Source organism: Belonocnema kinseyi, chromosome 7, assembly GCF_010883055.1.
Source record: "Belonocnema kinseyi isolate 2016_QV_RU_SX_M_011 chromosome 7, B_treatae_v1, whole genome shotgun sequence".
NCBI lineage: Eukaryota > Metazoa > Arthropoda > Insecta > Hymenoptera > Cynipidae > Belonocnema > Belonocnema kinseyi.
The window spans coordinates 46,420,362-46,444,853 of NC_046663.1; the positions used below are offsets into that span (position 1 = coordinate 46,420,362).

The window sequence follows — 24,492 nt, forward strand, 5'->3', positions numbered from 1 at the left end:
CTTATTTACCAGCTGCTAATACAAATATGCCTAGTACAATATTTCAACAGTCATACACTTTGATACAAGTCATACCAATTAACAAATACATCCCAATCTTTGATACAACTCAACTGTAGAAGTTTCGTCCTATTATACCAAGTACAAAGTGACAAAAGGGGATTGGATTGGCAATGATGGATTTGCATTTGCACAAGTTGTCAAAAATATTATTTTAACAAAGTTTCAAGCATTTTCTCTTTTACGAAACAGCTGAAACATGACTGATCCACTGGCAAAAAGTTTTGCATCAGAAGATTTCAACCCAGAAAAGTGTACGTTATTTTATCAGCTTTTTTCATTGATTTACATACGAAAACCAGAAAATAGAAAGTGTCAAAAAAAAGCTTTTAAGGCTGTTGCATGGATTTAAAGTATAACCTCAAAATTCAATCACCCAATGTACTGATTATACTCAATAAATAACAGAATTAAATATTATTTAGATACAAACCCAACTGCTTTTTTAATTAGAAGTGTGCCTACAGACCGAAAAACTGCCTAATTTTCATCGTTTTTGGGTAAAGTAATATTTTATAAGGTTAAGGTTAGAATTCGAAAATATAACTTAAGGCCAAAATTATTAAGATTAGGCAGTTCTTCGGTGTGTAGATACACTATTATTTAAAATGGGAATTTTACTTACAATCTAAACAAAAATTTAATTCTAATATTTATTGAGTAAAATAAGGAAATTTAATTATGAGGCTAGAACCAGTCGTACAGCCTTAAACGATGTTTTTGTTTCTATAAATGAAAATGTTGCTTAGATTTGATGAGTGATTATGTCACACAAAAACAGGGCGGTCGCAAGTTACGGAAATCATAGAAAAGTTAAGGAATTTTGTTGGTCAAGGAAAATTCAGGAATTTTGAGAAAAAAAATGGAAAAAATCGGGGAACTCTAGACACTTTTTTAAATAAAAAGTTCACTAATAGTCACTTTTCTTTCAATAAATTCACTCATGGCTTGACAACTATTATTAAATCCAGGTCTATATCTAATTCAGAATTTTATTGAATTCTTTCGATATATTGTAGGGTACTGTAAAAGATTCCTAGGAATGTTCAGCAGATTTAAATAAATGAAAGGGATTTTAACAAATTTGAAATATTTTAGGACATTTAAAAATATTTCAATCATTTGAAAGGATTTCAAAGGTTACTAAAGATTTGAATTGTTTTTAATAACTCCAAGGAATTTTCAGAGCTTTGAAAAATTTCAATCAATTTCAAAAGAGTTAAAAGAATTATAAAGATTGGAAGGTATTTTTAAGAACTTCAAGAACTTTCAAGTACTTTGAAAAATTTCATGCGATTTCAAAATTTTTTAATTTTTTAGGGCGTCTTAAAAGATTTCAATAATTTTAACAAAATGAAAAGGATACTAAAGAATTAAGGTATTTCTAGGAACCCCAACGTATTTTCAAGAGCTTTGAAAAATTTGAAGCGATTTCAAAAGACTGAAGAATTCAAATTTTTATATTTATTTTTTATATATATTTTTCTTATTAATTATTTTATATTTAGATATTCAAATCTTTTTAAAGATTTCAAAATATTTGTAAAATTTTAGGGTACTTTAAAAGATTCCTAGGAATTTTAAGCAGATTTAAATCATTTAAAGGGATTTTAACTGGTTTGAAATATTTTAGAACATTTAAAAATATTTCAAAGGTTACTAAAGATTTAAATTGTTTTTAAGAACTCCAAGGAATTTTCAAGACAATTTGAAAATTTTCTATCTATTTCAAAAGACTTAAAATGATTTAAAATATGTAATAGTATTCTAAAAGATTCATGGGAATTTTTAATAAATTTAAATAAATTGAAAGGATTTAAAAGGATTATAAAGATTTGAAGGTATTTTTAAAAACATCAAGAATTTTCAAGAGTTTTGAAAAATTTCAAGCGATTTAAAAAGATTTGGAATATTATAGGGCATTTAAAAATATTCCTAGGAATTTCAAAGGATTTGAAATATTTTAGGGCATCTTAAAAGATTTCAATCATTTGAAAAAAAATTAAAGGATACTAAAGAATTAAGGTATTTTTAAGAACCCCATTACATTTTCAAGAGCTTTGAAAAATTTCAAGCGAAAATATTTGTAATATTTTTGGGTATTTTAAAAGATTCTTAGGAATTTTCAATAGATTAAAATAAATAAGAGATTTCAACAGGTTTCAAAGGTTTTCAAATATTTTGGAATACTTTGGATACAAAAGGAATTTAAAAAATTGAGGCTATTTTTAAAAATTCCAAGGAATTTTCCAGAGATTTAAAAAGATTTCTAGAAATTTTTGATAGATGTCAATAATTTGATGTGATTCCAAAAGTTTGTTAAGATTTGTTGGGTATTTTTAAACTTCCAAGAAATTTTCAAGAGGTTTAAAAAGTTTCAAGGGATTTCAAAGGATTTCAGAGGATCAGGAATAGTTTAGGCTATTTTATAAGATTCCAATTAATTTTCAATAGATTAAACAATTTTTAGCGATTTTACTATAATTAAAATGATTTTATGGAGATTAATGAAATTTTTGTGGGGTTTTAAAGAATTTATATGAATTTCGGAAGATTTATCCAACGATTTTATAGGACCTATAAGGTTTTAGGATATTCTGAAAGTTTTCAAGGGATTTTATAAGATTTCTGAGAATTTGAATGATTTTAAAAGATTGCAATTAATTTTTCAGAATTTCAGGAAATATCAAATTTCGTCTAGTTTTACATGATTTTATAGCATTTTGCTGGATTACAAAGAATTTATTCACAAGAATTGAGGGTTTTTGTAGGATTTTTAAAGATGTTCAAATATTTCAATGTATTTACAAAGATTTTAAATATTTTCGGGTATTTTAAGGGATTCCGAAGAATTTCCAATAGATTTCAATGAATTGAAGGAATTTCAAATAAGTTTAGGCTATTTTTTAAACTTCAAAGGAATTTTCAAGAGCTTTAAGAGATGCCAAGGAATTTCAAAAGATTTAAAACATTTTCGGTTATTTTAAGAGATTCTGAAGAATTTTCAATAGATTTCAATAAATTGGAGGAATTTCAAATAAGTTTAGGGTATTTTTAAAACTTCAAAGGAATCTTCAAGAGTTTGAAAAATTACAAGGGATTTTAAATGATTAAAAGGATTTAAAATACTTTCTTATGGTATTTTAAAAATTTTTCAATAATTTGAAGTGATTCTGAAGGATGTTTTAAAAGTTTAAAAATATTTTCGGGTACTTTAAGAGATTCTGAAGAATTTTCAATAGATTTCAATGAATTGAAGCAATTTCAAATAAGCTTAGGCTATTTTTAAAACTTCAAAGGAATTTTCAAGAGCTTTAAGAAATGTCAAGGAATTTCAAAAGAATAAAAGGATTTAAAAGACGATTTTATGGTATTTTAAATAGTTTTCAATAATTTGAAGTGATTCTGAAGGATGTTAAGATTTTAGGGTATTTAAAAAAAATTCAAAGGATTTTTCAAGAGTTTTAAAAAGTTGCAAGGAGTTTCAAAAGGTTTTAAATATTTTCGGGTATTTCAAGAGAATCCGAAGAATTTTTAATAGATTTCAATGAATTGAAAAAATATCAAATAAGTTTAGGATAATTTTAAAACATCAAAGGAAATTAAAAGAGTTTGAAAGATTTCAAGGGATTTCAGAATATTTGAGACATTTTACGATATTTGTAAAGTTTCCAAAGAATTTTCAATAGGTTTCAATGAATTGAAATAAGTTTAGGGTAATTTTAAAACATCAAAGGAATTTTCAAGAGTTTGAAAATTTTCAAGGGATTTAAAAAGATTAAAAGGACTTAAAATACTATCTTATTGTATTTTAAATAGTTTTCAATAATTTGAAGTGATTCTGAAGGATGTTAAGTTTTTAGGGTGTTTTGAAAAAATTCAAAGGATTTTTCAAGAGTTTTAAAAAGTTGCAAGGAGTTTCCAATGATTTAAAATATTTTCGTGTACTTTAAGAGATTCCGAAGAATTTTTAATAAATTTCAATCAATTGAAGGAATTTCAAATAAGTTTAGGGTAATTTTAAAACATCAAAGTAATTTTCAAGAGTTTGAACAATTTCAAGGGGTTTTAAAAGATTGAAAGGATTTAAAATACTATCTTATGGTATTTTTAATACTTTTCATTCATTGCAAGTGATTCTGAAGGCATTTAAAAAAAACTCAAAGGATTTTTCAAGAGTTTTAAAAAGTTGCAAGGAGTTTCAAAACATTTTAAAATATTTTCGGGTATTTTAAGAGATTCTGAAGAATTTTCAATAGATTTCAATAAATTGAAGGAATTTCAAATACGTGTGGGGTATTTTTAAAAATTCAAAGGAATTTTCAAGAGTTTGAAAAACTTCAAGGGATTTTAAAAAAATAAAAGGATTTAAAATACTATCTTATGACATTTTAAATAGTTTTCAATAATTTGAAGTGATTCGGAAGGATGTTAAGATTTTAAGTTATTTTAACAAATTTCAAGGATTTTTTAATAGTTTTAAAAAGTTGCAAGGAGGTTTAAAAGATTTTTAATATTTTTGGGCATTTTAAAAGATTCCGAAGAATTTTCAATAGATTTCAATGAATTGAAAGAATTTCAACTAAGTTTTTGGTAATTTTAAAACATCAAAGGAATTTTAAAGAGCTTTAAGAAATGTCAAGGTATTTCAAAAGATTTAAAACATTTTCGGGTATTTTAAGAGATTCGGAAGAATTTTCAATAGATTTCAATGAATTGAAGGAATTTCGAATAAGTTTAGGGTATTTTTAAAACTTTAAAGGAATTTTCAAGAGTGTGAAAAATTTAAAGAGATTTTAAAAGAATAAAAGTATTTAAAATACTATCTTATGGTATTTAAAAAATTTTCAATAATTTGAAGTGATTCTGAAGGATGTTAAGTTTTTAGGGTGTTTTGAAAAAAATCAAAGGATTTTTCAAGAGTTTTAAAAAGTTGCAAGGAGTTTCCAAACATTTTTAATATTTTCGTGTATTTTAAGAGATTCCGAAGAATTTTAATAGATTTCAATTAATTGAAGGAATTTCAAATAAGCGTAGGCTGATTTTTAAACATCAAAGGAATTTTAAAGAGCTTTAAGAAATATCAAGGGATTTTAAAAAATTTGAAATACTTTCGGGTATTTAAAAAGATGCAGAAGAATTTTTAATAGTTTTCAATAAATTGAAGTAATTTTAAATAAGTTTAGGGTAATTTTAAAACATTAAGGGAATTTTAAAGAGCTTTAATGAATATCAAAGGATTTCAAAAGATTTGAAATATTTAGGGTATTTTAAGAGATTTCAGGGAATTTTTAATTGATTGCAGTAGTTTAATGAGTTTTAAATGATTTAAAATGTCTTAGGGAATTTTAAAATATGCAAAACAATTCGAAGAGATTTGATAAGGTTTCCGATGATTTCAATGATTTCAAGAGTGATTTTAAGAGTCTAAATTCTTACCAATTTATCCTTTATTCTTTTAAATTATGGGGAATTCGGTTAAATTCACTTGAATTCTTCTAAACGTACCTACTCACTTCTACTGAATTGAATGAACTAACATTATTTTTTTAATTCATCCTAAAGTCTTTGCAACTTTTCTGGAATTCTTAGGCATTTTATAAAATTCTTTTGACTTCTCTCAAATTTGTACTCAGTAAATTTGAATTCACATAATTTTGTCATATTTTTTCATTGTTTTAAATTCGTTTTTTTTTTAATTTATCTTGATTTTTTTAATGACTTACATTGATTTTTTTTATTTCACTTCAATTTCTCTTAATTAATTCTAATCTTATCAAAATGAATGTAATTTTCTCATTTTTTCCCCAATTCATTTGAATTCTTTCGAATTTAACTTCAATCGATTTAATGTCTTATATATTTATCCTGAATTGTTTTGAACTGAAAAGAGCGTTAATTTAATTATCAATTTACATCAGTCACTTTTTCAATTAGGCTCTGAATATTAATATTAATAAGTATTAATATTTATTATTATTATTATTATTATTAAATAATAATGTCTGATTTTGAAGATAAAGTTTTATGGCCACCCTGAAAAAATGTATAGTTTTATCAAAAAGAAACTTCCATTAAATTGATAAATACTTTAAATATTTAAATACTTTCTGTACACTTTTTTATATACTAATTCCTTGAAATTCTACAGTTGTAAAAGAGTTAAGTGCTCAGTGTGTTGGAGCTGATGAATTACGAAAACAGCGAGCAAGAATTCAGGAACTTGCAGACAGTACATCTGCTCAGCTCAAGCGAAATGTCTACCAAAACTATATGCAGTTTATTGAAACTGCAAAGGAAATATCACATCTTGAAAGTGAAATGTACCAGTTATCACAATTTCTCAGTGAACAACGTACTTTGTTAAATGCCTTGGGAACCATTGGAACTGCAGGAGTCATTTTTGAAGGCACATTAGACGCACAGCAAGAAAACACAACTGATTTGATTACTAAAGAAGATGAACAAAAGCAAAAGCTGTTACAGTTACTGGAGAATGTTGAGGGCGCTATGGTTAGTTAATTTTTTTTAAATTCTAATTTTTATCACGGGTAGAGAGTGACAGCTAGACCCGAAATTTTTTCAGATCGTAAAACCCCGGGAAATGACAATGAATTAATTTTCTTATCCGGAATTTTACAAATTATTTTTTTTTTATCCAATCACTTGAAATATCAGAAATCGAATTAAAATAAGTTTACTTTAAAGGATTTATGTACAAAAACTCGTTTTAATTTCACAATTATAATTTTAAAAGATAAGGAAGAAGTTTGTTATTTAATTTTTTTTCTAAATTGAAAAAGGAACTTTTTTATTTTCTTACATTTTTATTGAGTTCAAAGCGGTCAAATTTGGCCTTTTTAATATTTTTATTGAGTTTAAATCGAGGAAATTTTAGTTTTTAAATTTGTCGTATTGGCAGAGGGAAGTTTTTCATTTTTAACATTTCTATCGAATTGGAAGAGAGGAAATTTTGGTTTCAAATTTTTTTTTCGGAATTGGAAGCGGGACCATTTTTATTTTAAGATATTGATATAGTTGGAAGGGAGGAAATTTCGGTTTTAATTTTTTTCTGAATTGGAAGAGGAACATTTTTTTTTGTTTTTAAGATGTTCATAGTTTTTGAACGTCCAAAATTTTTGTTATTTTTTCAGATATGAAGGAGGCAATTTTGTTGTTTTTGAGAATTTTATTGAGTTGGAAATATTTTTAAGATTCGTATAAAGTTGGAAGGGACAAAATTAGGGGTTTCAATTTTGTTTTAACTGGAAGAGCGACAATTTTTTTAAAGGATTTGTATCGAGTAGGAAGGGAGGAAATTTGGGTTTTCATTTTTTTCGAAATCGGAAGCGGGACAATTTTTTGTTTTTAAATTTTTCTATATTATGGGATAAGACGAATTTTCTTCTGAAATAGAAAAGGCATTTTTTTGTTCTTAAAAATTTAATTGTTTTTGAAGGGAGAAAATTTTGATTTAAAATTTTCCTGAATTGGAACATTTTATTTTTCATTTTTAAGATTTGTAATGGAGGAAATTTGGGTTTTCAATTTTTCTTCTGAATTGAAATTGTGAAAATTTTTGGTTTTTAAGATTTTTATCGAGTTGGAAGAGAGTAAATTAAGGTATTTAATTATTTTTCTAAATTAGAAGAGGAATAATTGTTTGTTTAAAGATTTTTATAGAGTTGGAAGGGAGGAAATTTAGGTTTTTAATTTTTTTTTCTGAATTGGAAGAGGAATTTTTTTGTTTCTAAGATTTTTATAAAGTTGAAAGGGGGAAATTTGTTGTTAATAATCGTGTTTCTGAATTGTAAATGGCCAAATTTTTCTTTTCAACATTTTTATTGATTGACCTGGACCAAATGTTGTATTTTTAACATTCAGACGATTTCCAATATTTCCAAATATTTTAAATTATTGAAACGATTTTAAATTTGTTCAGAATCTTTCAGGAGATTTCACCAATTTTTCAAATATTCCAGTGATTTTAATCAATTTTATAAGATTTCAAACAAACGCAAGATTTTTCACGAAGAAAGATTAAAGAAAGAATTCACAAATATTTAAAATATTTTATTGTTTTCAAATGAACACCAGATTTCAAAGATTTCAAAATAGTCTAAATTATTTAAACGATTTAAAATTTTTTCAGAATATTTCAAAAGATTTCATTAAGATTTCAAAGATTTTACAAAGATTTCAAACACTTCGCAAAGATTTTAAAACTTTCAGAAGAAAGAATTTTAATTTTTAATAAATATTTTTAATAATTTGAAAGATTTTAGAATATTTCAAGTATTTGAATGATTTCAAACGAATACAAAAGATTTCACAAGTATTTCAATGAATTTATAAGGATTTCAAAAGAGTTAAAAATTTTTAAAAGGTTTCAGTACATTTAAAATGTTTTATACAATTTCAAAATTTTAGTAAATTTGAGAAGTTTCCAAAAAATTTCAATAATTTTAAACGAACGCAAAAGTTTTTACAAAGAAAGATTAAAGAAAGATTTCACAAATATTTCAAAGAGTTCATAAAGATTTCGAAAAATGTCACAAAGATTTCAAATAATTCAAGGATTTCCAAGATTTAAAAGATTCTGCAAGAATTTAAAAAGATTTCACATAAATTTCGAAATTTCAAAAGGTTAAATATTTCACAAAGACGACTTATGTTCGCAAAAATTGAGAATTTGTGTATTTATGATTCTGCTTTCTTTAGAAATTGTTGGCCAATATAAAAATTATATTTTAAATCTTTTACATGTGTAACAAACGGTTATTTGATTATTTGATATTAAAAACAGGAGACCTGGAAAAACTTGATTTCTTGACCTTCAAAACTTAGTTGAAAACTTAATTATTTTGTTTTTAAAAATTCCAATTTTTGTGTGGATAATTCAACTATTTTGTAGAAAACTTGCCTTTTTGACTTGAAAATTCCACAATTAGTAATTTTTCTTTGTTTATTTTTTTGCCTACTAGCCCAGAATCAATATTTGATCAATAAGGATTTTTTCACAATTTTTAAAATCAATATTTATAAAATATTGATTCTGTGCCAGTAGACAATAAAAATTAACATCAAATTTATTGATTAATTTACCTGGAATATTTTTTTCCTTACTCAAAAATCTTTCTTAGTTGCAAATTTTTTCTTTCGTTTGAAAATGTATCTCTCGTGGTCAAAATGCAACTGTTTGGTTGAAACTTAATCTCTTTTAATTGAGGATTCAACAATTTTCTTCATAATTCGTCCATTAATCTTCTTGGTAAAAAAACTAAAATTTCGGTTAAAGTTGGTTTAAAGTTTAACTAACATATTAAAAAACATTTTATTAATGATTTACATCTCGAGAACCTGGAAAAGACTTTGAATTTTGTTCCTAGGAATCGCTGGAAAGCTTGTTGACGAAGAAAAAAATAAAAAATAAAATATGTACATATCTTACCCTTTTCCAGAGTCTAGTCGAAACACCTGGTCGAGTGTGTCTTTACGAAGGATCCTTATTAGAACTAGACCCTTTAGAAGGTACTCCGCTAAAGAGGATTCATGCATATTTATTTAATGACGTTTTGATGGTTGCATCTTGGTTGGCAACTGGGGCTAGACGAGGGCCACCCAGATATAAAATGCAAGCTGTTTACGATCTGCAAAGTTTGGCAGTAGTTAATGTCAGAGATCTTGGAACCGTGAAATTAGCCTTCAAGCTTTTAGCTTTTCCTGATACGAGAGTGTTCCAGTGCGCCACAGCGACGAGCAAGGTTTGTTTCTATATCTCAGACTTCACACTCTTTCCCTTATTCCCCTCTTATTTTCCCTTTTTTAAAGAAGTCCTCTTTTTTCTCTCTTTTTAGTTGAGAAAAGTTAAAATGTCATCCTTTTTTATTCAAAATTTAGTCTTATCATATTTGGTTGAATTTAACTGTTTTTTTTTTTTATTTGCAATTAAAACTTTTTTGGTTGAAATATCAATTGTTTTGAACATATTTATCTTTTTGGATAAAAATTGAACTTATTTGATGAACATTCGTCTTTTCAGATCGAAAATTCCACTTTTTGGACTGTAAACTGATATTTTGGTACATTTTAAGTTATTCTTTAGTTAAAAATTTAACTGTTTTGTTGAAAATTACTTGAAGATTCAACTATTTTGGTAAAAAAATTTAACTATTTGACAGAAAATAAACTTTTTCGCTGAACATTTTTGGCCTTGAAATTCAAAAATGTGGCTCAAATCTCTCTTGGTTGAATGCTCAACTGTTTTGTAGAAAATTCGTATTTTCGGCTCAAAAATTAAACGGTTAAGTAGAAATTGTAACTGTTTATTTGAAAACTGATATCTTCTGTTGAAAATTCGTCATATTTGGTTGAATTCGACTTTTTTTCATTTTAAATTAAAACTTTTGTTTGAAATATCAATTGCTATGACCATTTTCTATTAAAAATTCATCTTTTTGGTCAAAATTCAACCTATTTGATGAACATTCATCTTTTTGCATCGAAATTTCTTCTTTTTGGACTTAAATTGATATTTTGGTACATTTTAAGTCATTTTTTGGTTAAAAATTCCACTGTTTTGTAGAAAATTAGTCTTACTGATTTGAAAATTCAACTATTTTGTTAGAAAATTTAGCTATTCTTTCTTGGTTGAATACTCAACTTTTTTGTAGAAAATTCGTATTTTCAGATCAAAAATTAAACAGTTTAGTGAAAAATTGAACTCTTTATTTGAAAATTGATATATTCTGTTAAAAATTCATCATATTTGGTTGAATTTAACTGTTTTTTTTTATTTAAAATTTAAACTTTTTTGGTTGAAATATCAATTGTTATGAACATTTTCCATTAAGAACTGATCTTTTTTGATAAAAATGCAACTTGTTTGATGGTCGAAAATTCTTCTTTTTGGACTGTAAATTGATATTTGGTACATTTTAAGTATATTTTAGTAGAAAATTTAACTATTTGGTTGAAAATAAAGTTTTTATTTGAAAATTATTGGCCTAGAAATTCAACAATGTGGCTCTATTTGAAAATTTATGTATCCTGTTAAAAATTCGTCATATTTGGTTGAATTCAACTGTTTTTTTATTTAAAATTCAAACTTTTTTGGTTGAAATATCAATTGTTATGAACATTTTCTATTAAGAATTTATCTTTTTCGATAAAAATTCAACTTATTTGATAAACAGTCGTCTTTTTAGCTGGAAAATTCATCCTTTCGGACTGAAAATTGTTATTTTTGTACAAAGTTCTTTTTGGTTGAAAGTTAATTCTTTTTAATTAAAAAATCTACTATTATATTTTTAGATAAGAGTACAATTTGAAGTCATTCTTTGATTAAAAATTCAACAGTTTTGTTGAAAATTAGTCTTATTGTCTTGAAATTTTAACTACATTGGTAGAAAATTTAAATAATTGGTTGCAAATAAACTTTTTATTTGAAAATTCTTCACCTAAAGATTCAACTATGTGGTTGAAATCTTTCTTTTTTAAATATTCAACTGTCTTGTAGAAAATTCGTATTTTCAGCTCAAAAAATAAACAGTTTAGTAAAAAATTTAATTCATTGTTTGAAAATGTATATATTGTATTAAAATTTAGCCTATTTTGGTAGAAAATCAAATATTTTTTTGACAGTTCGACATATTTGGTTGAATTCAGCTGTTTTTAATTTACAATTAAATGTTTTTCGGTTACAATATGAATTTTAATGAAAATTTTACGTTAATAATTTATCTTTTTTGTTCTAAATTCAACTTCTTCGTTGGACATTCGTCTTTTTTAAATAGAAAATTCTTCCTTTTGGACTGAAAATTCATCTGTTTTGGTTGAAAATTTAATTATTTTGTTTTTAAAAATTCCATTTTTTTTGTACAAAAGTCACATTTTTGTGGAAAGTTCAACTAATTGCCTGAAAGTTGAACTAATTTGTAAAACATTCATTTTCTTGGTTGACTTAATCTTTTCTTTAGTTAGAAATTCAATTATTTTATTAAGAATAACCTTTATCGTTGAAAATTCATATTTTCGGAATAAAAATTCAATTTTTGTCTACTAGTCCAGAATCAATATTTGATTAACATGGATTTTTTCACAATTTTTATAATCAATATTGATCAAATATTGATTCTGGACCAGTAGACAACAAAAATTAACATCAAATTTATTGATTAATTTACCTGGAACATTTTTTTCTTCACTAAAAAATCTTTCTTAGTTGCAAATTTGTTCTTTTGTTTGAAAATGTATCCTGTATAAGTTGAAATTTTAACGATTTGTTAGAAAATTAATATATTATGTTGAAAATTCAGAATTTTGGTTGGATTCAACTGATTGAAAATTCGTCTTTCTTAATTGTAATTTAATTTTCTAGTTAAAAATTTTGTTTCTGCTTTAAAAGTGAACTATTTTCTAAAATATTCGACATCTTAACTTAAACACTGATCTTAATTGCTGAAATTAATCTTTTTGGCTTAAAAATTATACTATTTTGGTAGAAACTTCAAATTTTTTTATTGAAAATTCAACTGTTTGGTTAAAAATTACTTTTTTTTTATTTGAACTTTTTTTTGGAAAGTCATCTTTTTGGTTTTAAAATTCAACAACTGTGTAGAAACTTCCATTTTTTTCCGAAAGTTGAACTTTTTGTTGAAAATTCATATTTTCGGTTCGAAAGTTTAAGTGTATTGTAGAAAATACGCCTTTTTCGCTTAGAAATTAAATAATCTTGTGGCAATTTTGTTTTCTCTAAAAACTGAAAAATCTTTCTTCGTTGAAAATTCGTCTTTTTGGTTTGCAAATTTTTCTTTTTTCATTAAAAGTTTATTTGAATTGGTTGGAAATTCAACTATCAGGCTGAAAGTTGAACTACATACTCAAAAATTAATTTTTTCTTTAAATGAAATTTCTTCTTGAAAATTTATATTGTTGGGATAAGAATTCAACTGTTTTGTAAAAAATTTGTCTTTTTGTCTAGAAAATTCCATAATTTGGTTCGAAATTTTTCTTTCTTAACTAAAAAAACTTTCTTAGTTGAAAGTTTTTCTTTTTGGTTTGAAAATTCGTCTTCATTGTTTGGAAATTCAACTCTGGCTTAAAATCTGACTACTTTGCTAAAAATACATTTTTTTAAAATGAAAAATGAACTTTTTGTTTAAAAATTCATCTTTTGGGGCTGAAAGTACAACTTTGTCAACAATTAGTCTTTTTGGTTAAAAATTAAACTTTTGTTTACCAAAGTTGGGCTCTTCTGCTTCAAAGTTCAAACATTTGATTGTAAATTCAACTGTTTGGTTGAAAATCAATTTTGTTTTGGGTGAAATTTCAACTTTTTTCTTATTATTCCCCTCTTTTTTGTGAAAAATCCACCTTATTTCCCGTGTTTTGACAGCATTCTTGATCTGTGAAGTCTGATAGCAAACTAATTACTACTTTCCACTCCCAGTAACAAAATTTTTGGAATAATATCAATTATTGCAGAAAGAATGGCTGGAAAAGTGTGAGCAAGCGAAGAAAGCTAAATTATCTCAGGAAGACCAAACAGAGACTGTAAATAAAGATGCATCCTCGAAAGATTCTCAACTAATATCCTCTCGTTCACTCTCACTTGACTCAAATACTATAGGTAAGATTTCTTTTTGTATAAATAAAAAAGAATTAATTAATTGTGCTTTAAAGAATAAATAAATGGTGTCCAGCGACCTTGAAAGTCTGGAAATATCCTTAAATTTTTCATGAGAACCTTGAATATGAATTTTTGTTTTGCTTTTAAAACAGTTATTTTATTGAAATTTGAAAAGTAATTTAAATCTTTTAGTCAATTATGAAAGAAACATCTCGTTAAGAAGAAATCTTGCTACTAAAATGTTTTTTATATATCAAGATTGAATTTATCTTTTGTTCATTACAGAAAAAATTAAGAGATTTCAGGGCAATTAAATAATTATGTAAGTTTTTTTTTTATTTCTTATCCTCTAATGTAGAATGTCAAAGTATAACTTTTTTTGTGATATTCAACTTACAAATTGTAAAAATTGTAGAAGTTGATCACTTGATTTTTGAATATACTCCAGATATCAAAAGTTTGCAAAATAATGATAAATATTTCGAAATATTTAAGAGCTTTTATAATATTTAAAAGGATTATGAATATTTTAAAAATATTTTGCGGATTTCAAAGACTTGAAAAGGTTTTCAAGGATTTGAAAAAGGCGTGGAGACAAGATTTCGAAGATTTTGAATATTTTATAAAGATTCTAAAACTTTCAAAAGATTTCAAGGATATTTAATATTTTAAGAAGGGTACAGTACACCGAACATTAAAGATTTCAAAACATATCAATGATTTTAAAATATTTAAGAAGATTTCGAAATATTTCACAAAGATTTCAAATATTTTAATGATTTTAAATGAATAGCAAGAATTTCAGAAAGATTTTAAAAATATTGCATTGTATTCATAAGGATTTAAAAAGATTTCAAAAATTAAAAAGATTTAAAAAAAGGTATATCACACTAGATTTCAAAGATTTTACTAAAATTTTAAAAGATTCTAGATTTCAAATATTTAAAGAATTTCAAATGAATACAAAAGATTTCATAAAATTTTCATAGAGATTTCAAAATAATAAAATAATTTCAAAGATTTGAAACCACTTTTTCACCTGATTTTAAACATTTTAAATAATTTCAAAAGATTTCCATAAATTTAAGATTTCAATTATTTCAAACGAATACAAAAGATTTCACAAAGAAAGATTGAAGAAAGATTGAAGAAAGATTTCACAAATATATCCAAACATTTCGAAACATTTCACAATGATTTCAAATATTTTACCACAATTTCACAAGATTTCAGAAGATTCCACAAAGATTTTAAAGATTTTAATGATTTCAAATGAGTGCAAAAGATTTTACAAAGGTTTCATACAAATTTCATAAACATTTTCAAAGAATACAAGAATTTGAAAGATTTAAAAAAAGTATACATTACACCAAATTTTAAAGATTTTAAACGATTACAATTTTTTTTAGAAAATTTCAAAATATTTCAACGATTTCATGAAAATTTCATAAATATATCGAAAAAATACAACAATTTTAAAGATTTCAAAATATTTAAAACATGTTTAATAATTTGGAAATTTTTAGAATATTTGAAAAGATTTAAAATATTTCAATGATCTCAAATGAATACAGAAGATTTCAAAAATATTTTGAAAATTTGCAAAGGATTCATAAGGATTTCAAAAGATTTTAAACAAGTTCGCATTTTTTTTAGAAAATTTCAATAGATTTCACAAAGGATTTCAAATATTCCAGTGATATAAAATAAATAGAAAAAAAAACTAGAAAAGATTTTACAAGTATTTCAAAGAATTTAAAGGATTTTAAAAGATTTCGAGAATTTAAAAATATTTCAGAATATTTCAAATGTTTAAAATGATTTCAAAAGGCTTCAATAAATTTCAGAAGATTTCATAAAAATTTCAAAACGATTTCAAAAGGATGCAAGAATTTCAAAGATTTAATAACGGGTACAATACGCTAGATTTTAAAGATTTTAAACAATTTGAAAAGATTTCAATCAATTTGAGAAAATTTCAATGGTCTCAAACGAACACAAAATATTTCACTAACAAAGAATGAAGAAAGATTTTACAAAAAATTTTTAAGATTTCAAAAGATTCTACAAATGTTTTAAATATTTTAATGATTTCAATGAAATACAAAAGATTTTACAAATATTTCATAAAAAGTTCATAAAGATTTTCGAAAAATACAAGAATTTGAAATATTTAAAAAAGGATACAGTAAACCATTTTTCAAATATTTTAAACGATTACAAATTTGTTAAGAAAATTTTAAAAGATTTCACAAATTTTCAACGATTGCATGAAAATTTCAAACAGATGTCAAAGAAATACAAAAATTTCAAAGATTTCAAAACATTTCACACATTTTAAATAATTTAAAAATTTTTAGAATGTCTCAAAAGATCTCAAAAATGTGTTACAAAAGTTTCAAAGAATCCATAAAGATTTAAAAAGATTTCGAGAATTTCAAAAAATTTTAAAGATTTCAGAACTTTTCAAATGTTTTAAACAATTTCAAAAGATTTCAATAAATTTGAGATGATTTTTGAATAATTTCGATAAATATGTCGAAGATTGCATTACGATTTCGAAAAACTTCACACAGATTTCAAAGAATTCAAGGATTTCAAAGATTTTAAATATTTAAATGATTTCAAATGAATAAAAAAGATTTTACAAAGATTTCATACGAATTTTATTAAGATTTTAAAAGAATACAAGAATTTTAAAGATTTTCAAACATTTCAAAGATTGTAAACGATTTCAAATTTGTTTCGAATATTTCAAAGCATTTTACAAATATTTAATCAATTTTATGAATATTTCATGAATATGTTAAAACAATAAAAGAATTTCGAAGATTTCAAAACATTTCAAACATTTAAAATAATTTCAAAATTTTTAGAATATCTCAAAAGATCTCAAAAATGTTTTACAAAAGTTTCAAAGAATACATAAGGATTTCAAAAGATTTTAAACATGTTCGAATTGTTTTAGAAAATTTCAAAAGATTTCACAAGATTTCAAATATTTCAGTGATATGAAATAAATAAAAAAACTAGGAAAGATTTCAGAAGTATTTCAAAGAATTTAAAGGATTTTAAAAGATATCGAGAATTTAAAATATTTTAAAAGATTTCAGAACTTTTCAAATGTTTTAAACAATTTCAAAAGGTTTCAATAAATTTGAGATGATTTTTGAATAATTTCGATAAATATGTCGAAGATTGCATTAAGATTTCGAAAAACTTCACAAAGATTTCATACGAATTTTATTAAGATTTTAAAAGAATACAAGAATTTCAAAGATTTTAAAACATTTCAAAGATTGTAAACGATTTCAAATTTGTTTCGAATATTTCAAAGCATTTTACAAATATTTAAACAATTTTATGAAAATTTCATGGATATGTCAAAACAATACAAGAATTTCAAAGATTTCAAAACATGTCAAACATTTTAAATAATTAAAAAATTTTTAGAATATTTCAAAAGATTTCACAAAGATTTCAAATATTTCAATGATGTCAAACGAATACAAAAGATTTTACAAAAGTTTCAAAGAATCCACTAGGATTTCAAAAAATTTTAAACAATTTCACTTTTTTGTTTAGAAAATTTCAAAAGATGTCGCAAAGATTTCAAATATTCCAGTGATTTCAAATAAATACAACAAATATAGAAAGAATTTCACAAGTATTTCAAAGAATTTATAAGGATTTTAAAAGATTCCAAGAATTTAAAAATATTTCAGAACATTTCAAATGTCTTAAACAATTTCAAAAGGTTTCAGAAAATTTCAATGATTTCAAACGAACACGAAAGTTTTCAAAAATAAAGATTATATAAATATTTCAAAGATTTCATAAATACTTCAAAGAACTTTACAAAGATTTCGAAGAGTTCAAGGGGTTCTAAGATTTCAAAGATTTTACAAAAATTTTTTAAGATTTCAAAAGATTTCACAGAAATTTCAAGATTTCAATTACTTTAAAATATTTTCACACAGGTAAAAAAATTTCACTAAGATTTGAAAAATTTCAATGATTTCAAAGACTTTAGAAAGATTAAAAAATATTGCCAAATATTTCACGAAGACGAGTTATGTTCGCAATAAATTAAGAATTTGTTTATTCGTGAATCTGCTTTCTTTAGAAATAGTTGGTCAATTAAAAAAATAAATTTTGTCATCTTTCACATGTACCGATTATTTGATTTCAAAAAAAGTAGACCTGGAAAAACTGAATTTCATGACCTGAAAAACCTGGAAAAGACCTTGAATTTTGTTCCTAGGATTCGCTGGACATCCTGAAATTCTAAAATGATCTCTTTTTCTTAGTGGATGACAACGACGAAGTCGACTATGAACCGCCTCCCGAATGGTTACTAGAAGTACCAGAAGATTTAGATTCTTGTATAGCCCAAAGGCATTTTGAAGAAGCCTATCATCTTTTGGAAAAAGCAAAGGCCTACCTCGCGGATGCTCATCCTACTCCTCACCTGACAGAAATGAAAAGCAAGATTCACGAAAGGGCCAACTCGTTGGTAGATGTCCTGACAAAAGAATTGGAATTGAGTGCAGAGGCAAGGTCCTTACAAGGAGGAGGTTTGAGAAGTGCTCGGCGAGCTGTTAGACTTTTGATACAACTTGATAGAAGTGCTCAAGGTTGTCAATTATATCTAAAGTTGTGCAGTGCTGCATTGAAGGCTCGTTTAAAGAGAGTAAAGCGAGAAGGAGCGACTGTTCCTTACATTAAGCAATTGAGTGCCATCGCTTTCAGCAATATAGTTGATACCTCACGAGAGTTCTTGAAGATCTTCCCAGATTATACGAATTGCACATCAGGTAGAGATCTGAGCTTAGATTTTTATTTTTTATTTAATTAAGTTTAAAATGCAGTCTTTAACACTTAAATAATGAAAAATTAAAAGCGTTTGATATTGCAAATTTTGGATAAAAGCCATTTTTAGTTTCTCCACTGCAAATATAAATAAATTATTTTTAAAAGGGTTTCCAGAATTAAGGATTTTCAGATTATAACGTTCAAAATTAAATCGTTTTAATTCGACTGTCTTAGGCATTACAAAAAAATGCAAATGTACTATTGAAATTTTGAAAACTATTTTTCGCTTAAAAATAACTTCATAATAATGTATTTTGTAACTAAAGGGGTACACTAAATTTAAAATATTGTTTCAGTCTAAAATATTCCATTTTTAATCCATTCAGATTTTTTAATTAAGAAAAAAAGGATTATTTAATATTTAGCAATATTACCTTGAGAAGGGTAACGAGAATTATTAATCGAGAATATAACCGAGAAATAAATTCTCTGCGAATTTATGAGAATCTCAGCATTTATTTTATTTAATAGAAAATTGAATTTTTTCGTTAACTTTCCGGTTGAAAATTCACCTCTTTTTTTGAAAATTTTTCTATTTTATTTTAAAGTTTACCTGCTTTAGCAGAAATTAAATCTTCTTTTTTTTTTTTATAAAAATGCAATTATTTATTAGAAAATTTTTTTTGTCACAAAAAATTCTTCTGCTTTAAGATAAATTTCATATTTTTTGATAAAAATGCAACTATTTACTGGAGAATTCAATAATTTTATTGAAAAGTCCACCTTTTTGGTTAAAAATTCGTCTTTTTGGATTGAAAATTAAATTTTTTGGTAGAAAATTATTTCTTGCTAAAAAATTCACAGTTTGATCGTGAAAACTCAACTAAAATCTTTTTCAACAGAAAATTCAACTATTTTTTTGAAAATTTATCTTTTTGATTTAAAACTTCATCTGTTTTATAGAAGAAATTTCATTTTTTGTATGAAAATGCAACACAGATTTCATACAAATTTTACAACGATTTCAAAAGAATCAAAGAATTTCCAAGATTTCATGACGGGTACAATAGGCCAAATTTAAAAGATTTGAAACAATTTAAAAAGATTTGAATAAATTTGAGAAGATCTCAAAAGATTTCAATGGTCTCAAACGAACACAAAATATTTAACTAACAAAGATTGAAGAAATATTTTACAAAATTTTTAAAGATTTCAAAACATTCCACAAAGAATTTAAATATTTTAATGATTTCAAATAAATACAAAGGATTTTACAAAGATTTCACAAAAATTTCATGAAGATTTTCAAAGAATACAAGAATTTGAAGATTGAAAAAAGGATACAGTACACCAGATTTTAAAGATTTTAAACAATTACAAATTTGTTTAGAAAATTTCAAAATATTTGAAGGATTTTATGAAAATTTCATAGAGATGTCAAAAAAATACCAGAATTTCAAAGATTTTAAAACATTTTAAACATTGTAAATAATTTCAATATTTTTAGAATATTTAAAAAGACTTTAAATATTTCAATCATTTCAAACGAATGCGAAAGATTTCAAAAATATTTTACAAAAATTTCAACGAATCCATAAGGATTTAAAAAGACTTTAAACGAGTTCGCATTTTTTAAACAAAATTTCAAAAGATTTCACAAAATTTCAAATATTCCAGTAATATAAAATAAAATTTTTAAAAAAGTAGAAAAGATTTCACAAGTATTTCAAAGAATTTAAAGGATTTTAAAAGATTTCGAGAATTAAATTTTTTTTTTAATTTCAGAACATTTTAAATGTTTCCATTTTTTATGTTTCTGAGTTAACTGGAATCTTTTTTGGATGAAAACTCAATTTTTTTTGTAATAAAAAATTCTTCTGCTTTAAGATAAATTCCATATTTTTTATAAAAATGCAACTATTTACTAGATAATTCAACAATATTATCTAAAAGTTCTTCTAGATTTCTCAAGGTTTTCAAATAAAATTTCAAAGTTCGTTGCTTCATTCTTTTATTTATAGTGTTGAAAATTTGAACTTTTAAACTTCAATTTTAAAACTTTAAAATTCAAGAGTTCCACTTGAAATACTTTAATATATTGTTTATTGTTTATTACTTTAAATGAAAAAAAATTATTAGAATAGAGCTTCATTTTTTAAATTTAATTAACCCTGAAAAATATTTTCAAACCGGGAAAAAAAGGGGAAATGGCCGGAAATTTTTATCTTCGATTTAGTTTTAGTTTTAAAACTTATCTAATTGACTTTTCTATTTCTTTAGCTTTACTAGTATGGTGCAGTCAGGAGATAAAACATCTTACCTCACATTTAATAAAACAGATGTTCATTCCTCAAGTTACAATAAGCACTTTGGTAGAATGCATAGTTGCAGTTAGAAGTCATTGTGATCAGGTAAGTTGTTCTTTGACTTTTTTCCGGGCATTTAGGGGCTTTTCATAAACTACGTTACCAATTTGAGGGGGGGGGGGGGCATCGGAGGTAACTTTATATACTCAAATAACGTTTAGTATATTTCCTGATGATCAATTTCAACAAATTTTCCGAAATATGGCCTTGAAATGGTACAGTTCAATAATAACTCAATAAGTTTGAAAATTACTTTTATATTTCGGACTTCACGCTCTTTCTTCTTGTTAAAAAAAAGTCTTTTTTTTTCCCGCTTTTTCAAAAAACTTTCCGTTTATTCCTTTTTCTCGCTTTTTCTTCTTTTGCATGAATCCGAACTTAATTAATAGAAGAGATTAAGAAAATCAAACTATTTTTGCTCAAAAAGTCTATTATTATATTTTTTATTTCGAATTCATCTTGCTTGGTTACAAATTTTAATATTCGGTTGAAAATTTAACGGTTTTGTTGAAAATCCCATTATTTTGTTAATAAATCATTTATTTTTGTCAAAAATTCAACTAGTTGATTTAAAGTTGATTTTGATATTTAAAGGTTTATCTTTTTTGTGTCAAGTTTAACTATTTTATTGAAATTTTATTTCATTTTTGGTTGAAAATTAACTTTTCTAACTTTAAATTTAAGTAGTCAATTTTTTGTTCAAAATGTATTGTTTTAATTAAAAATTCAAGTATATAGTTGAAAGTTTATCTCTTTGGTTGAAAAATCGTATTTTTTCGGTAGTAAATTAATCTTCTTGGTTAAAAAAATCATATTTTCGGGTGGAAAATTCAATTATTTTATTGAAATTAAAAAAAAATAATTTTGTTGTTTTGCTTGGTTGGAGATTCAATTGTTTTGTTGAAAATTCGTCTCTACTGGTTGAATTAAAGGGTTTCTATTTCAATACCTTTTTTGGTTGAAAAATCAACTAGTTTCTAAAAAATTTATTTTTTTGGTTTATTGTATTCGTTAAAAAATGAACGATTTCGTTGTAAATTAACTTTTTGGTTGAAAGTGCCCACTTTCAGTTTGAAGATTCAACTTTTTTGTAAAAAAATAATTTCTTTGATTTAAACATTTAAAAAATTGTCAGAAAATTAAACTGTTTGTTTGAAAATTGACGTTTTTATTAAAAATTCACCATTTTGGCAGAAAATTCAATTATTTTGAATTAATTAATCTTATTTTAATTATTATTTCTATCATATTCTCGAGTTGAAAATTCAACTTTTTTGTAGATAATTCATCTTTTTGGCTTGTAAATTCAACAATTTGGTATAAAATTAAGCTATTTGATTGAGAATTGACTTTTTTGTTAAAAATTAATATGTTTGGTTGAAAATTCAAATATTTTGGGAAAAGTAAAACTATTTTGTTTGAAATTCAACTTTTTATTTTAAAATTTAACTGTTTGGTAGAAAATTAACTTTTTGTTTTAAATTTCTATTTTCGGGTTAAAAATTCAACTGCTTTATAGAAAATTTGTATCTTTGGCGTGAAAATTGAACAATTCGTTACAAAATTAAACTATTAGGTTGACAGTATAAGGTAGAAAGTGTAACTATTTATTTTAAAATTAAACTTTTTATTTTAAAATTTGAATTTTTGGTAGAAAATTAACTTTTTTTGTTAAAATTTCATATTTTTGGGTTGCAAATTCAACTGTTTTATAGAAAATTGGTCTCTTCGGCCTGAAAATTCAACAATTTGGTAGAAAATTAAGCTATTTGGTTTAGAATTTACTTTTTGTTAAAAATCCCTACTTTGTGTTGCAAATTCAACTGTTTTATAGAAAATTGATCTCTTTAGCCTGAAAATTAAAAAAATTTGGTAGCCAATTAAACTATTAGGTTGAGGATTGCTTTTATATTAAAAATTAATATTTTTGGTTTGAAAATTGTCTTCTTTTATTGAAAATTCAATTATTTTAGTAGACAATTAAACCATTACATAAAAAATTCATGTTCTTGGTTGAAAATTTAAATGTTTGGTTAAAGTTGGTTTCAAGTTGAAATGCTTTATTAAAAAAAAAATCATTTGATTAATGATTCACCTCTTTGGTTGCAAATTTAACTATCTTATTGAAAATTGTTGTTTTTTTTTATAAATTGTTTTGTTATCTTGAAATTTAATTATTCCATTTTTGTTTGCAAATGTATCATCTAAAAGTTAAAGTTTCAACCATTTGGTAGAAAATTAATGTATTATGTTGAAAATGCGTATTTTTGGTTGAATTAAACTGCTTGAAAATTGACCTCTTTTGATTATCAATTAATTTTCTGGTTCAAAATGTGTTTTTCCTGCTTCAAAAGTGAACTATTTTCGAAAACATTCGACATGATAGTTTAAAAACTGAACTTAATTGCAGATTTTTTTCTTGAATTCGTCTATTTGAACTTTTTTGTTTTATGTGGAAAAGTAATTTTTTTGATTGAAAATTGAACTGTTTCATTTTTGGTTGAAAATTAATCTTTTTAAGTTGAAAATTTAACTATTTGATTTAAAATTCATCTTTTCATGAAAGGTTAATCTTTCTTTTGATGGGAAATTTGACTGACTTCTAAAAAATTAATTCTTTTGACTTGAAAATTCACCTATTTGAATAAAAATGCAACTGCTTTTCGTTTAATTTTAATCTTTTTTATTCCTAAATTCGATCCTTTGGTTAAAAATCCATTTTTCTAGGTTGAAAATTCAACTGTTTGCTTATATTTTGTATTATTTTATTAAAAATTAAATTATTTCTTTGAAAATTTTGGTCGAAAGTTTTACTGACTTCTAAACACCTAATCCTTTCGGTCGAATTCAATCTTTTTGTTCGGCAATTCGACCCCTTGGTTGAAAATCCATCTTTCTTGAATATTGAGATACAGCGCCACCAATTTGGAACTATTGGGAAGAGATTGGAATTTCAATTCAATATTAACAAGAAATTCGATCGTAAACAATTAATTTTTAACCTCATTATAATAATTTCTATCAAAATGAACTGATATTTACTTTTCGTTTTCATTAATATTGATTTAATAAATTTGAAATAGCGTGTCAAGTGGCGCTGTTGTCAAGGTCAAAGAGGTACCCTACAGGCGTATAGCCCTCCTCTAACTTTTCCTCATTTTTTCCCTCAAGTTATCCCAGCTTGGGATGGACTTTCGCTACCAATTAGATGGACAGCTCCGCACTCCTCTGGCTAGAGCTCTGCAGGATGCAGGCGAAAAATACGTGGATGCTGTAAAAGTTCGCGCGTCGGAAGACACGTGGCGACCTTCCAATCTTCAATCGAGTCAAAATCTGACCAAGCTATTAACGGAACTGGATGACCTTGGAATCCCGGTACCAGAATCGTGTCTGACGAGTGACTGCTGGACTTCTTTAACGACGACTACACTAGCCTTTGCCAGATTGTACATAGGACTTCTAGAAGACTGCCTTAGTGTTACCACGCCTGAACTCATATCGACTGTCGAAGGGGTGCTCGCGTCTGTAATGAGAGCTCAAGTGCAACATTTGACCGCATCTCTCGCAAATCCAAGACTAAAACAAGAGGTAATACTATTTTATTATATCCTTCGCATCCGT

At 25.0% G+C, this 24,492-nt stretch overlaps 1 protein-coding gene across 1 annotated transcript in view; it reads left to right on the forward strand.

Moving 5' to 3' along the window:
• Positions 1-93: 93 nt before the first annotated feature.
• LOC117176806 (exocyst complex component 8) overlaps positions 94-24,492 on the forward strand; it is a 31,790-nt gene continuing 7,391 nt past the window's right edge. Inside the window, exons 1-7 of the mRNA XM_033367117.1 lie at positions 94-314; positions 6,212-6,573; positions 9,522-9,824; positions 13,546-13,690; positions 18,001-18,507; positions 20,786-20,916; positions 24,043-24,459. Coding sequence (XP_033223008.1) covers positions 260-314; positions 6,212-6,573; positions 9,522-9,824; positions 13,546-13,690; positions 18,001-18,507; positions 20,786-20,916; positions 24,043-24,459 — 1,920 coding nt within the window. The 5' untranslated portion in view covers positions 94-259. The remainder of the gene's footprint in view (positions 315-6,211; positions 6,574-9,521; positions 9,825-13,545; positions 13,691-18,000; positions 18,508-20,785; positions 20,917-24,042; positions 24,460-24,492) is intronic.